The sequence below is a fragment of the Otolemur garnettii genome, unplaced genomic scaffold (genome assembly GCF_000181295.1).
Source record: "Otolemur garnettii isolate 467f Iridium unplaced genomic scaffold, OtoGar3 scaffold00057, whole genome shotgun sequence".
Taxonomy (NCBI): Eukaryota; Metazoa; Chordata; class Mammalia; order Primates; family Galagidae; genus Otolemur; species Otolemur garnettii.
Genome location: NW_003852452.1, coordinates 3368967 through 3384223, shown reverse-complemented (window position 1 = coordinate 3384223; position 15257 = coordinate 3368967). Strand labels below are relative to the sequence as shown.

The 15257-nt window shown below is 38.5% G+C and overlaps 1 protein-coding gene across 15 annotated transcripts in view; it reads left to right on the top strand.

Moving 5' to 3' along the window:
• Positions 1-15257, top strand: part of SOX5 (SRY-box 5) — a 1023582-nt gene that overhangs the window by 1001254 nt on the left and 7071 nt on the right. For all 15 annotated transcript variants that reach the window (XM_003792460.3, XM_003792461.3, XM_012806794.2 and 12 more), the window contains 2 exons: positions 9714-9822; positions 13097-13270. In XM_003792460.3, coding sequence (XP_003792508.1) covers positions 9714-9822; positions 13097-13270 — 283 coding nt within the window. The remainder of the gene's footprint in view (positions 1-9713; positions 9823-13096; positions 13271-15257) is intronic.

The following is a 15257-nucleotide window of genomic DNA, read 5'->3' as shown; positions in this document are numbered from 1 at the left end:
CAATCGACATTCTCGACAGGCTGATGCGCGTTAAAGGGGCTGTTTGTTTCTGGAAATTGAGTCTCAGCTGTCTATAGCCTTTTGTTCCAGACGGTTTTCTTCTGTGTCTTTTCATTTCTTTCCTTCTCTTTCTTTTCTTTTTGGGGGTATTTAATTGAAATACATGCCGAGTTTGCAGACTGCAAAGATCAGAGCTGTTTTCGTCCAGCAGTGGTAACTATGCATTAAACATTTTGATTTGTTTGAGCTTGAAGTTTAGTCCTTTTTTGCCATTTGCTTCGTGGAGTTTGTGTATATTTACAGCCTCTGCATTTAATGGCCACATGCCTTATTTTCACAGATGGCCAGTGGAAGACTTTTTCTTTCTCTTAGTATAGCCCGCTTTCAGTTTTGCTACATTTGTCACAGTGCCACTACTTGCAGCTAGCAAGTGCCCACGCTTGGTGGGGAGCAATTATGGTGTGAGTTTTTAAGGAGCTTTTTAAAGGTTTTTTTTTTTTTTTTTTTTTTTTCCCAGTAAACTTTTTATGGTTTAATTTTCAAGCCTGGAAAAGCTGTGCATGTTTTCAAACAGAGAGTCTTGTGTTCTTTACATCATTCTGGTAGAGGGGTTAGTGCAGGATGGTCCAATAAAATGAAGACTCCTAGGGCATGCCAAATTGGGCTTTCGGAGAGATCCCCACGGGCCTCGCTGATGATTGAAACTGTCTGTGCGTTGAAGGATTGGAGGATATCATCACAATGGTATTCCTGAAGAAAGCAAGTTTCAGAACACGATGGCGAGAATGTTCTAGGTATTTCTGAAGCATACTTTTATGATGCAGAGATAAAAGACTAGGAAAATGCAGCTCAAAATGTCAACAATAGTTACGCCAACGGGATGAGGTTATACATTGACATGTGTCGCCCTGTCTCGGAACTTTCTGAGTTTTCAACAAGCGAGACTCACTTTTGTCACTGGACCAGAAGTATGAATTTTAAAAACCTGATCCCTCCAACAATGGATCTTTCTTTTCTTTCTCCCTTGAGATCAGGTAGCTGTCGTCAAGGCAGTTACACAGTAAGACACTAAAACAAAAAGAAGTGTGTGTTCCGGTTACTTTCTTACAGTTCGTAGGTGATGGGTCATGTTCTATATCGGATGTATTGTTCACTATTACCAGTACGGAACAAAAAATATCAAGAAAATATTCTGAATTTAGCATTTATTTCTAAGGGGCTTATCTAATCTTTCCTTTTCGACCTTGTCTCCTCTTCTACATATGAGAAAACTTGACCTGTGAGTCAAAAGGAGTAAGAGTGGATATTGACATTTTCTCGGGACCTCTCAGTTTTCACTGCTTGCACACCCTCTCTCAGTCTCGCTCTGTACAAGGGAGAACAGTATTCTTTGTTCTAACTTTTTTTAAAGGTCTGAGAAGATGAGAGGAATTTAAGTGGTAGATGAGTTTTTGAACCGAGCTTTCTAGTGGACGGTGGAGAGGGAGTAACCTCCTGCCTGTTCCATTAGCTGATTGGTCATGTGTGTTTGGACCTGTTAGCACAGTTTGGAAGCTTTGTCATGAAAATCCCATGTCAGCAATCACCGTCTCCATAATCTATACGTCTTTTATTCCAATACTTTGTTTTTCCCGTTGGCTTCCAGGAACTGGCCCCTTCAATTCAGAGTGAGCTAGGAAAGCAAAAAGAACGTATTCCATCTTGTTTACTTCTCCTGGCTTCTTCCTGATGAAGTTTTAGTTGTTCGCTAAAATAAGATATTAAATATCTCTTCTAATCTATCCTTTTCTCCCTCTGCACCTAAAACTACCATGGAGTCTTAAAAAGTGAACTGTCACCCTGATGTGTCTGTTTCCATTGGTCAGAACCAGCGTTTCCAAACCGAGCCTTTAAATGCAAGTCTTTAAAATACTCCCATTATATTTATTTAACTCAATGAACTTCTTGGCCACTCAGGCTACATTTTGTACGATTGCTGACAGTTTTACAGCCTTTATTCCATGAAAAGGAAAAATTTAAAGAGAACAATCCTATATGTTTCTCTAACAGCTCAGTGGCTGGGTTGCCCATTGTTTATAGAACAATTACCATCGGACAACGTTCCAGCTTTGTGTTTATATCTGTGCAGCCCTCCCACCTACTGGATATCCCCTGGAGGTTATGAATTCTATTATTTTTCTTTGCTGGCACCCGCGTTTTCTCCCATTAACCCTTCTGATGTAACTCAGTATGTACAGTACATCTGTCTGCCCGGTTTTGAAAGAAAAACAACGTCTTTTTTTTTTTTTTTTTTAAGGTATTGACCGAATCCTCACCATATATAAAGAATCTGAAATACCAGGATTTAGTTTTTCCTGTCCTGGCTTTCCTCTCCCTCTTCCAAGTGCACAGACCATAAGCACCATGATTACAGAAAAGCAAGGGCCAGTATTTTACTGTGACAATATTCATATGTACTTTTGTGGTGAATTATTTGTTTTGTGCACTTTCTGCTGAGTGGCTTTTGTATGCATTACACACCTGGGCCATAGAGACTTCTCTCCATGGCAGTGGTGTCCCGTTTTAAGGACTAAATTAGTAAATGCTGAATTTGGACATGTAACTGCGTCCGTAACAAAGTACCTGAATTTGGAAGTCTGATTACTGTTGGATAGTCTTCTCACAAAATGTATTGGAATCACTATAATATTTTAGATTCTTTTTTTTGTCATTTGCCATGTCTTTCTTGAATTTAAGGAAAGCATTATGGAGTTCTTGAATATCACTGGAGTGGCTGTAAGTATGGAAACTCATCAGCTAATCACTTTTGAGGAAACTATCGTATAGAGATAGGGAATATATACAGTTATGATAATTACACAGGACCCTGAAAAGAGTGGGAAGAGAAAATTTCCAAGAGTTAATGATTCAAAAAATATCTTTCGAACCGCCATGATTAAAAAAAATCAAGACCAATTATTTGTTAAATAAAATTATTTATCAAAATGTGTTAGTTTTGTTATGTAGAGTCCGGACAAGTAGGACATAAAATCATAGAATTGTGGGTTTGAAGGAAAATTAAAAAAGGCTTCAATCCAGCTTGTCACCCAATGTTGAATTGCCTCTTCCACATAGTGTTAGACCACCAGGTAGGTAGTCGTATGGCCACTACCTGAAAACCTCCAGGGCAGAGAAGTTCTTTACATCCTGAGGCAGCCCATTCAATGGATAGGCAGCTTTTGCGCTAACTCTTCCCTCAGTGATCCATTATCTTTTACCTGGTAACTCACAATCTTTGATCGGGGTCCCATCTTGACTACATATAGCCAAATTCTTCTCTGTTTCACAGATTACTGGTCTTGATTATTTTTAAACAGGGAGGAGTTTAAAGACAACTATTATTGATCTCTTCTTCCCACTCCACTCCAATCTCTTTTTGAGAGTCCTTTGTAATTTCTCCATCTTGGCATCAAGGATATTGACAGGTGCATAATCCGTGACTGAGTTAAGTCCAAACAGTTAACTATTATTGAGATCCCCTGGTTTGCACTCCATATGAGGGAGGTCATTTTAACTATTTTTTTTTTTTTTTTTTTTTTTTTAGTGAATTTGTATTAGCTTCTTCTTGTTACCACACCCTCTGCTTAACTGCTCTTAGCTATTTATACTATTCAGCCCCATCTTTTCTGGAATACATATTCAATACTCAGGGTCCCTCAGAATTCTTTCTTCATTTAGAAAAGTCAGAATTAGTTATTTGTCATCAACTTTGAAATATTTCTTTCACTCTAAAATCAGTTCTTTAAAAATCATTAATGATGATTGGTCAATGTTATTGATAGTCATTTTACTATGTTGGAAAGTTATTCATGTGGAGTTGGAAAGTTATTCATGTGGACTCTCGAAATTCATAGAAACTATGTGTTTCTAAACCATACTATGTATCTTCAACTTTATAGTACTTCTAAAGTAAACTTGATCTGCTAGTTCATTTCACTGTGATCAGAGGGCCTGATGAGACTGAGGCATAAGTTTAGTCAGAATTATACTTCAAGAAACTTTTCATGAAGCTGGCTACCAAAGTTGATAAAAGGAAAATAGATCGTGGAATAAAATAATGGATTCTGATTTGTGAGGGAATCTCTGATTTAGAAGAGAAAAAAATCAGAATTAAATGAGGCAGGTTCTGTGGGTGACTGGACCAGAGGACGTGTTTGGACCCTCCCAACCCCTTAGCTCACATGTCCCTATGATTCTCAGATGGAGAAAATGAATGGGAAAATATTCCTCAAGGCCAGAACATCCTTGGATATTCTAATGGATAAATTCACACCTGACGGGCAAAATTAGTGAAAAATTTCTTCAACTTGTCTTGTTTCTGCCGGAGGGAATTGGGAGTTGGTGTGTGTGTTTATATATATATATAATTTATACATACAAGAAAGTCCTTTCTCCCATTTGTGCTGTTAGATTGTGTGGGCGGATGATTATTTTCTATGAAATGGAGATATCAGTGAGCAAGAGTGAAACCGAGCGGCCGAGGGGGTGGACACGCGTGCTGTTGCTTTGTGTTTCACTTAAGCTGATGAAACAATCTCCAGCTGATAAATTGTTAAGGCATTAAAAATAATCTTTCATCTTCTTTGGTGGTCTGCGAAGTTCACATCATGGGAGGGTTAAAAACCCTTTTTGTTTCTTCTTGATTCTTGTGTCATTAGTGTGGTAGGAAACCATAAAAAAAAAGTGCGGCCAGAAGAGGTTTAACTGTTACTGAGTCCACATTTGACAGTCACACTCTCTTCTGTCATTTCATGCCTGAGCTTTTTATGACTGTGATAACTTTGTGAGCTTTATTTCAGGGATGTCTGTTATGATAGCTGATCCACAGCCCATCTCTCTCTCTCTTTGTCTGTGTGTGGCTGCAAAACTCATCACTTAAATGAATCCCAGTTTCAGAGAGTAATAGAAGACTTATCTACTCAGGCACTGTTTAATTTAGGATTAGGTAACCAAGGAAAGACCTGCCTTCTCTAAGGTACCGTTGTGTGTCCTTTTGTTTTGCCTGCTCTGTGAAATATCAACAAGGGTCCATTTGAGCCTTGGCAAAAACTGAATTTTCGATTGTTTTTGTGTCAGTTGAAGGAATGGAGTAGGGGAAGTTTTCAAGTTAAATATGTCCTAGGCTTATATGGTAGAAATCTAACTCATCATGCCTAAGTATCACATGGGAAAAAAAAAAAAAGATTAAATAGATTGGAGTAGATGATAGACAAGAAGGGAACCATCTCAACAACATTTGGAGTTGTTACTGAAATTCTCTTTTTTTAATGTGTGTTTGTCTGACCGTAGAGAATAGAGAATCATAATCACAATAGGCTGTTGATATTCAAATTAATTTCAATAATCGAAAAATTATGGAAATAATTTAATTAATTCAGTATGTTAGGAAGAATTTTTTTTTCATTTTTCGTCATCGAATTTTTTTGTACTATTAAAAGACAATCTATCACATTGTCAACTGCCATATTGCAAATTAGGATTCTGGGACCCAAGGAGGTTAATTGATTTGTCCGAAGCCATATGACTAACATATATGGCAGAGTTTGGTTATAGTGTGATCCCACTGATTCCAGAAGCCATTATTTTCTAACCTCAGCTGTGTCATCTTCCCATTAATCTCTATAGCCTTTTATCGTTCAGAATAGTTTCGATATATTAAGTGTGGCGCTATACCTGCCACTGCTAACCAACTAATTGCCCACAGCTGTAGAAGTTTCACTTGTCTCCTTGTGGATTCCCACTGTCGCCTGGGGTCAGGTACAGACAGTCCATCCACATGCTGCTTCCCACTTTGCAAGCCATTGGATACGTCACAGACCACAAGGCAAGCTACCGGCTTCCCCAAGTGAATATTAATACATGAAAAAGTTATTTAAATGAGTTTTAAAAGTTACTCATTTGAGTCCAGGAAACCATATGGCCTACAACTTTCATTTCTTCTGTAGAGGAGGTATAATTCACTACAATTTTTTTTCAAGTCAACATAAAAGATTTTTGGAGTCAAAAACAGACTTTTAACCCAATGTTTCCCCTTAATCTTAGCAAACCTAAAGAGCTGCATGAGATTCAGTTAGTCGTGGACGACTCATCATTCTAAAGGAAATCTGGTTGTTACCCAATTGCCAGCTTTTATTCAAGAGAGAAAGCATGCTGGTCATCCTGTTTGGCCCTTACTTATAAATTCCCAAGACTTTTTCATTTTTTCATTTACTTTGTCATAATTAATTTCCTTGGGCCTTATGCTCATGAGATTAGAAGCAGTTCAAATTCCTGCAAGTGTTTCTTTAAATGTGCTTATTTATCTTTTATTTTTGCTTTCTTTCTAATAAAAAGAAGGTCGGGGAGAGAAGATCAATGACTCTTGTCATTTTTAAACGGGCATGTGAATAGTAATGAGAGTACAGCCAAGTGTAAGTGCTACACTGGGTTCGTGTTCCAGAATATGGAATTTAAAATGGGGGAATGGCGTCCTATTTTTCTGTGTAAATCCCTGACTAACATGATTTCATCAGAGCCAGTTAGGACTAAGATTATAAAATCGGTGAACATTGTCACCTGTGTCCATTCACATTTCTTTCTTCTTCCCCAAGCTCAGTTTCTGTGGTGTTTCCCATTTTCAACATCTGCCCACTTCACTCTCTCCCTACCTGACATCTACTGCCTATGTTTTGTTTCAGCGGCCTCTTTTCTGAAAAGATTAATTTAATCACAACAGCTTCGAAACCAAAATACTACCTTTTCTGGTAGTATTTTCACATACGAAAAGAGGCTTTCAAAACTTTTTAGAAATGTTTTATATATATATGTGTGTGTGTGTGTGTATTTATATATATTTATGTGTGTGTATATATATATATATATATATATTTAGAGACATAATCTCTCTTTATCATCTAGATTAGGGTCCAGCGGCATAGTCAAAGCTCACTGCAGCCTTGAACTCCCAGCCTCAACCATTCCTCCCACCTCAGCTTCCTGAGTATACAGGCGTGTGCCACCACACCAGGCTGAAAAGAGGCTTTGGAAAAAAGAGATATTTAACCTAAAGAACAGAATCTCAAATGGTTGCATTTCAGATGTGCACACAGCTGAAGTCTGTGGGGGAGAGACAGCTGGGGATGTGGGTTTGAAATGGGGAGAGTGGGTGGGATTTTTCCAGTGGTACGAGCATTTCTGAGTTATAACATTTGGCTGATCTTTCTCCTGTGTGCCTGAATAGGCTGGATTTACACTTTCGAGAACTATTCTTTTTCCAACTCGTTCTTTTGGTGGCTCACTATGTTAGCTAGACTCCTGTCCACATATCAATTTATACCTACCCTAATATATAAGAACGATATATCTACTTTAACTATAGAATTGGCGTTTATATGGAATTATTGGCTAATTATTTCCCACTTAGGTTATTTTCTCCTCTTTACGACAATTATGTCTTCTGAATATATTGTCTGCTAGGATACCTAAAAGGTGGCAGTGTTACCATTTTGATATACATGCTATGATAATGATGATGTTTAATTAATTAAAGGCCCATCATATATTGTTCAGTTCCTCCAATCACCTCCCCTTTTTTCTTGTTCGTATGTCTGAGAATTAGCTTAAATGGCTATACAGAGGGCTACGGAAAAACACAGCTTACCATGTTGACTACCACTGTCTCCCGCTGACACCCTCTTGAAAAATATAGTAAGCTCTGTTTGGGGGTTACTACCTGAATCCTTTTTACTAAGGATAACGTTTATAAAGTTGGATATTTAGAGTTCATCTATTGTAAAAAGCGATAATGACTTCCCTGCTCAGCACGTGCTAATTTTAGTTTCTTGTTAAGATGACACGAAGTCTCGGAGCCGAACTCGGAACCTTAGAAGCTGCTTAGCATCTAGTTCTTTTTCTGCTCTAGTCGCCTTCATTTCACCCTTTTGTCTTGAAAGGCTGCTTCAAAATGGGAAACTCCCTGGAAAATGTGTAGCTTCCTTGTGCTTTACGCGGTTAAATCAAAATCTGAAAGGAGGTGGTCAAGGATCAGTACCTTCCCCCCAAAGAGAGCACAGCAAAGTCTTTATGGACTTGAGGACTAGCAGATCGTGTCGATGGCAGGTGGTCGGTTTGGGGTTTCTTTTCAATGTTGCTATCTTTTGTTTTAAGTTACCTTTACACAAAGTCTGTTAAACCAGTGCCCTGGGTGCACCTGAGCTCAGGTGAATATATACAGCAAACTCTGTCAGTAAGGGAAATCCAGAACACAGAAAATGGAGGAAAACTCCAATGTCATACACAAAAAAATATGGGGTTAGATTTACATTTTTATAGATATAACTTCTTTCAACTGTAAGACTATGCAATTCTATAGAACCAAAGTTAACATAAGCTATTTGTTTCCAGGTTCTCTGCAGTATTTTATACTGATTGACAGTTCAAAAATATTTGTGTATTAAATAATGTACAGACATTGGTGAGTAGAGTACAGGAGTGCCAACACTACTGGCTTAAGACTATTTGTAATCTAGCATGGACAGTTGTAACATTGCTAGAGATGTGGTTGAGATAAAGGATGTACTGTATTCAGAATTTCCCGTAGTTCTTGGTGGGAACACTATGTAGGCCCTTTACCTATCAATGCAATTATCTTAAATAGTTGATTATTTTCTGTGAACAGTCTTACTGGGTGAGTAGCAGTACTGGCTTATATGTGGTTCACCAGCACCACGCATGACTGTTTTCCTCAGAAAACGAGGTGAAGCATTATCAAGAAATGTGAGCAAATGTTATGAGATCCAATGGATGCTTTTCTTAAAACTGTTTTGGAACCACGTCATCCTCGGAGCAGTGCTAGAAAGTTCAAGAGAAAGTTTTTCTGTTCCTAAAAATCACTTAGTTTCTTAATTTGGAAGTAGTTTGATATCTCGTGTGTTTGGATTAGCATTCTATTTTTCTTGAAAATAATTTATTGTGTGATGCCCTGTTCTCCATGAATGTAAATCACGCCCTGCAGGCTTTTAAATGACTTGATGTCTCCGCAGATCTAATTTTGGTATATTTGTATCTCAAATAATTCGCCAACTCAATATTTTGGCTTAGCAATCCAAATCCAATTGTGATCCAAGTAGCAGGCACTCACATTGGATGTACAGAGACTTGACAAGCAATTAGCAATGAATATTTAAGCGTCTTCATTACCCTTGCATGAGGAATGCAGATGGCATTTGGGAAGATGGCAGCCAGAGGGCACCACTGTGAATTATGTTGCTATCATTTGGTCACCTGACTATTGGAAGATTTTTCTCTGGGCCTCATGCCATGCCTATACTTCTACTGTTTGGCTAAAAATAAAGCAGGTCTTCCAAATATAAAACAGGTTGCTTCCATGAAATTTCTGTGCGCATTTTGTGATTCAGGAAGGTTGTCTCCAAGGATCCCAGCCTGTATCCTTTAGGCATACCAGACCCAAATGCCAAGACTTCGTAGAGGTCTATGTGGGTCAGAGTTCCTTCAAAAATCCTGCTGATCCTTCCTCTAATTCCCCCGGTGTCATGGGCTATACATGCAAAGGTGAACAAATCAGCATCCTGCCCTTTCCAGAAGCTAATGTAGTATGTATGGCCCAAGGAAAGAAAACTGTCTTCAAGTAATTACACTTTCCAGACTGCACTCTCATTATAAATTTTTCTTTTAAGGAAAAAACAACACTGGAGAGTCTGACTCAGCAACTGGCAGTTAAGCAGAATGAAGAAGGAAAATTTAGCCATGCAATGATGGATTTCAATCTGAGTGGAGATTCTGATGGTTTGTGAAAATCGTTCCTATCTATTCCAATCATGTGCAGGAGTGTCCGTGTAGTGCAAATTAAAACTGCTAAAAAGTAGACAAGGCCTCCTCAGGTCACATACACTTGAGTGGTTCCCATGTGCCGAGCACCCCACTAAGTAATTTGCATAAATCATCTCATTTGATTCCCCACACAGCCTATGAAAGGAATGCCATGACACAGAGACTGACCCTTAAAAGTTTTGAAATTATCTTTTCCAAGATTACAGGTCACTAAGGGCAGAGGCAGGACTTGGATTTAAGATGTCATGATTAGCCCCGGCACAGTGGCTCATGCCTGTAATCCCAGCCCTCTGGGAGGCTGAAGTGAGAGGATCCCTGGAGCTCAGATTTTGAGACCAGCCTGAGCAAGACTGAAACCCCATCTGCTAAATATAAAAACATTAGCCAGGCATTGTGGCAGGTACCTGTTGTCCCAGCTGCTTAGGAGGTTGAGATAAGAGATTGTTTGAGCCCAGGAGTTTGAGGTTGCTGTGAGCTGTGATGCCTCGGCACTCTACCCAGGGCAACAGTGAGAGACTATGTCTCCACCCCCCCCCCCAAAAGATGATGGCATGATTCTAAAGCAAATGCTCTTCATAGCTCTCTACCCTTCCACTTCCCTATTTCGTTTACCCAGAAACACTTCTCAGAAATTTGTATCTATCAGCTTGTTTTTCACTTTCCATTTGTCAAGCCCTGACCAGAATACAGAGCTTAAAGCACATATGCAGAATAGTTTAATTTACATCCTTGAAACCCTTCCCTCCTTTGCTCCCTACCTGCACAGTTAAGTATCCCACCTGCTACCAGTAACCTAACTGGAATCCAGCTGAAACCTTCCTGCTTCACTCATTCGCCTCAAGCCTGTGTTCTCTGTGTCATCTTGAACCTTGATGCTCTAATTTTAATACCAGAGCAAAGAGGGAAAAAGAAGGGCAGTTCTCATACAGTGCCCTGCCCGGGACCCTCTCTGTAGTGTCAGGTGACATGCATGCTTTCGAAGAGTTCCTCTGGCACACAGCCTTTAACATCACTTCTGTAACAAGGAAGTTCCCTGCATGTAGAAAGCACTGCACAAAGGCAAACCCATAAGCAGCAGGCTTTCAGAGAGAGGGGGAATCCAGCTGGAATCCTCCAACATCCACAGCCATCTACTTTCTCTACTCCACTTGACTTGGGCCAGTTCTACTTTTAAATCCAAGTCTACACTTAGCCAAGAGATTAGACAAACCTCAACATTGAACCACATAAGTGTGTCAAAACGGAATTTTATTCAGTTGGCTATCCAAGAATAATCTGTATTTTTCTTGCTTAATGTGTCCAAACATTCCCTTCTATTATATTTTCTACTTCACTTGAGCTAAGATAAACCTGACCTCTGTACATACAAAGAGCTTGTTTAGATTTGATGAAGTCGCCTAATGTTCATTTTATTGCCTCTGTTGCTGTAAGGTGTAAGAACGTGAAAAGGCAGATGTCCAGATGATCCTTTGCTAGTTACAAACCCATTGTAGAAAGATGTTGCCATATATTAGCACTCATTTTTTTGTCAGTAAAGAAAACGACTACTGGTAATAACACATTTCATAAATTTTTAGCTATATTACATGATAAAATATACCCATGGTAATCAGCATTAAAACATCAAAGTTTTTGTTACTGTTATTTGTTAAATTCAGTCATCCTTATATGTGAACTATTTTCCACCTTTCATCAGGCCAAAAGCATGTTACGAAGGAGAAATATCGAGAAACTCTACCAACACTTAAGCTATGTTTTTTGTTTGCTAATATAGAAGTCTTGGAGTCTGGGTAATTTTGATTGATTTCTATGCCTTTGAATTAAGAAAAGAAGAGGAATATGCAGGAAGAAAACAAAAGAGTGCTTTTATTGATATATAAGCTTTAGAAATCACCAAAGTATTTAAAGTTTTTGAATATTACCGAAGTAGATCTGCTCCATTTTTTTTTTTTGTGATGATAATCAGTTAAAACCTACTGTGAGAGTTTGACAATTTCCCCCTGGTGCTCCTTACTTTATCTGCCTAATCTCAAGTATCTTGGAAGATGATTAATCCACTGAATCCATTCTAAGACATCACATCAGCCTAAAAGAATGAATGCAGCCTCCCAAGGTTTCCTTGTGATGCTTGGGGTATGTTTTTACCCTCAGTAAATCTGACTGATGGAAATGTAACTATCAGTAGGTCTCCTCAAATAAATTAGAGTTGAGAACAGGCCAGAGGAATGAACTGATTTTTCCACCTTAAACATTTGACAGTGGACTTCTTTAGAAATTGCAGTAATATAACTATTCATGTGTTCTCTTCCCTAACATCTGTACATATCTTTTTAAGGAAAGACCTATCATTGCTGCCTCAGCATCTACCATGCATTTGTTAGCACATAATTTCACAGAAAGGCAAAGCATATTACAAGGAAATATCTATTATTGTACTTTTAACCCAAAATCTCATCTAACAGTCACTTTACTTATGTAAACTCAGAGGAAATGGACAAGAGAACTCTGCATTCTAACAGACACATCCTCACCTACACATATAACCATCCATTCTGCCAAGTAGATTAGTGTTCCATGGTTATTTGAACATCTTTGCCTAGTAAATATTTCTGGGGGTGGCACCTGTGGCTCAGTGGGTAGGGCACTGGCCCCTACATGGAGAGGGGAGAGTTCAAACCCGGTCCCTAGACAAACTGCAACAACAACAATGAAAAAAAAAACAATAGCCAGGCATTGTGGTGGGCGCCTGTAGTCCCAGCTACTCGGGAGGCTGAGGCGAGAGAATCACCTAAACCTGGGAGTTGGGAGGTTACTGTGATGTGTGTGAGGCCATGGCACTCTATCGAGGATGATAAAGTGAGACTCTTCTCTCTACAAAAAAATAAGTCCTGGCATGCTTATTGATTTAACCTAACTATTCTCTGCATCAAAAAAGCTTACTTATCTTCAGCTTTCTTGTGCGCTCTTGAAATCAAATGATGAAACTGTCCATTGAAAGAAAGGAAAAATAGATTGGAAATGGATTAAAAACACAACTACCACATTTCTGTCACTGAAAATTTTATCACAAAAATTTTATAAACAAGCATCTGTCTTAAGAACTGGAAGTGCCATTATCAGAAGTATTTTTTTGGTTTTGGACATTTTAATAGACTAAAAAACCATCATGTAAGAACGAGAGTTGCCAGAAGTCTTAACACTAACATGAAGTGATATTCCCTGTTTTTAGGAAGTGCTGGAGTCTCAGAGTCAAGAATTTATAGGGAATCCAGAGGGCGTGGTAGCAATGAGCCCCACATAAAGCGTCCAATGAACGCCTTCATGGTGTGGGCTAAAGATGAACGCAGGAAAATCCTTCAGGCCTTTCCCGACATGCACAATTCCAACATCAGCAAGATACTGGGTAAGAAAAGCTTTAAGAATCAAGTGATATATGGAATAAATGCACTGTTCTATTTTTTGCAGTTGTGAAAAGATACTGGATTTGGAGGCCAGAGCGCCCATGATACCTGCTTGTCTAAAAATTAAGCATCATCATTGACGTTTCTTCTGATGGAAGCATTCTGTTGCCCAATTTCTATAGCTAATTCAGTTGTGTGTGCTCATACGAATTATTGTAATGTTTTCTTCAAATATCTAGAAATACAGGGTCCAGCAGAAATAATATTCTTCTGTGCTTGAGTATAATATTGTTATGTTACAGAATTATGTGAAAGTAATACCAATTACAAATAACAGCCCCTTTTTGGTGAGGTGGTAATCTCTACCAGTCTTTTATCCCAAAATCATAAGCATAATGCTATCACACTCAAGCACAAACAGGTGTTACCTCTGTGAATACCTTGTATTTCACACATGAGCCACCAAACCCTGGTATTGACCACTTATACTCTTTCCCTTGAGAACTATGCACAAGTTATTGCTAATCTTGAGATCTCTTTCTTGTTTCATCATCCTTTGTAACACAAGGATAAGGACCTTTGTGTGTAGAATTCGTCGTATTGTGGGGGTAAGATTGGAGGTGGGGATGATGTTTGTTCTAGTGCTATAATTGAAAATCAGTTTGGGTGCTCAGAACCCATGAAAATGTACAGTGTACATTTTTAAATTCATACCTTAGAAACCTTAGTTGCTAAAGTTACTTTTAGTAATACTTAGTAACTTTTAATAATTTTCACTATTATTAAAAGAGAAATTTTCATGTCATCTTTCAGCTTAAGAGAAAACAGAACACACATTTACTCTACATGCATAGACACTGAAGCACACAGAAAAAAAAAAACCGGTGGGGAGAAAGGGTACCAATTAAAAAGAGTCCCATTATGGACCCGTGTAAGTCCCAGAAGAAAAAGAGAAAGGAGGATTTCTTTTTTGGTGCCTTTCTCTTAATATTATTGTAACCTTTGCTGTCATCATCTTCATCATCATCTCATAACCATCTTTAATTCATCTTCATGTACTCAGCTAAGCAAGTATTAATTATTAATTCTCTGACTTCTAAGAGATAAATAATAAAAATAAGGCTCAGCCCCCATAGCTCAGTGAGTAGGGTGCAGGCCACATATATGGAAGTTGTTGGGTTTGAGCCTGCCCTGGGCCTGCCAAACAACAATGGCAACTGCAACCCAAAAATAGCCAGATGTTGCGGCAGGTGCCTATAGTCCCAGCTACTCAGGAGGCTGAGGCAAGAGAATCACTTAAGCCCAAGAGTTTGAGGTTGCTGTGAGCAGTGATATCATGGCACTCTACTGCGGGTGACAAAGTAAGACTCTGTCTCAAAAAAAAAAGAATAGAATTTTCTAACTCTATCAGAAAATTTTGGCTTTAGCAAATAAAATAATTTATCAGAATTAATAAACCTTCATTAAAATCCATAATGCACCTGGAACTGCATGTAGTTGACAGTGGCTGTCTTGGTTCTTTGCCTTGAGGAAGTGATCACCGGGAAGTGGTTGCTACAGTGATACATGTGTTTTTATGATTCCATGTCTTCAGCAAAGCTAATAGATGCCACCTGGTCCCCAATGCACATTTGTAAAGAGGTCAAAACAGAAACCATTAGCCACTTAAACTTGTATTTCAAGTTTTACCGAAAATGATTTTGAAATACAGTATTCAGATGAATGTTATCTCAAAAGACATAGTATGTCAAGCTTGCAGCAGACAGAAAATATGAAATTCTTAGGTGTAAAGATACATAGCCATGCATAATCCAAAACTGGAATGATCAAGAAGAAATGCATATTTTTTGCCACTCCATCACCTTTGATCTGTTCTTTCTTTTTATGACTGTATTCTACCTTCCATAGGAAATGTCCAGTCTTTAAAAACCAACATACCTATTGCATTTGGGAAAAACTTTACAGAAGGATATTTTATGTAAACACAGC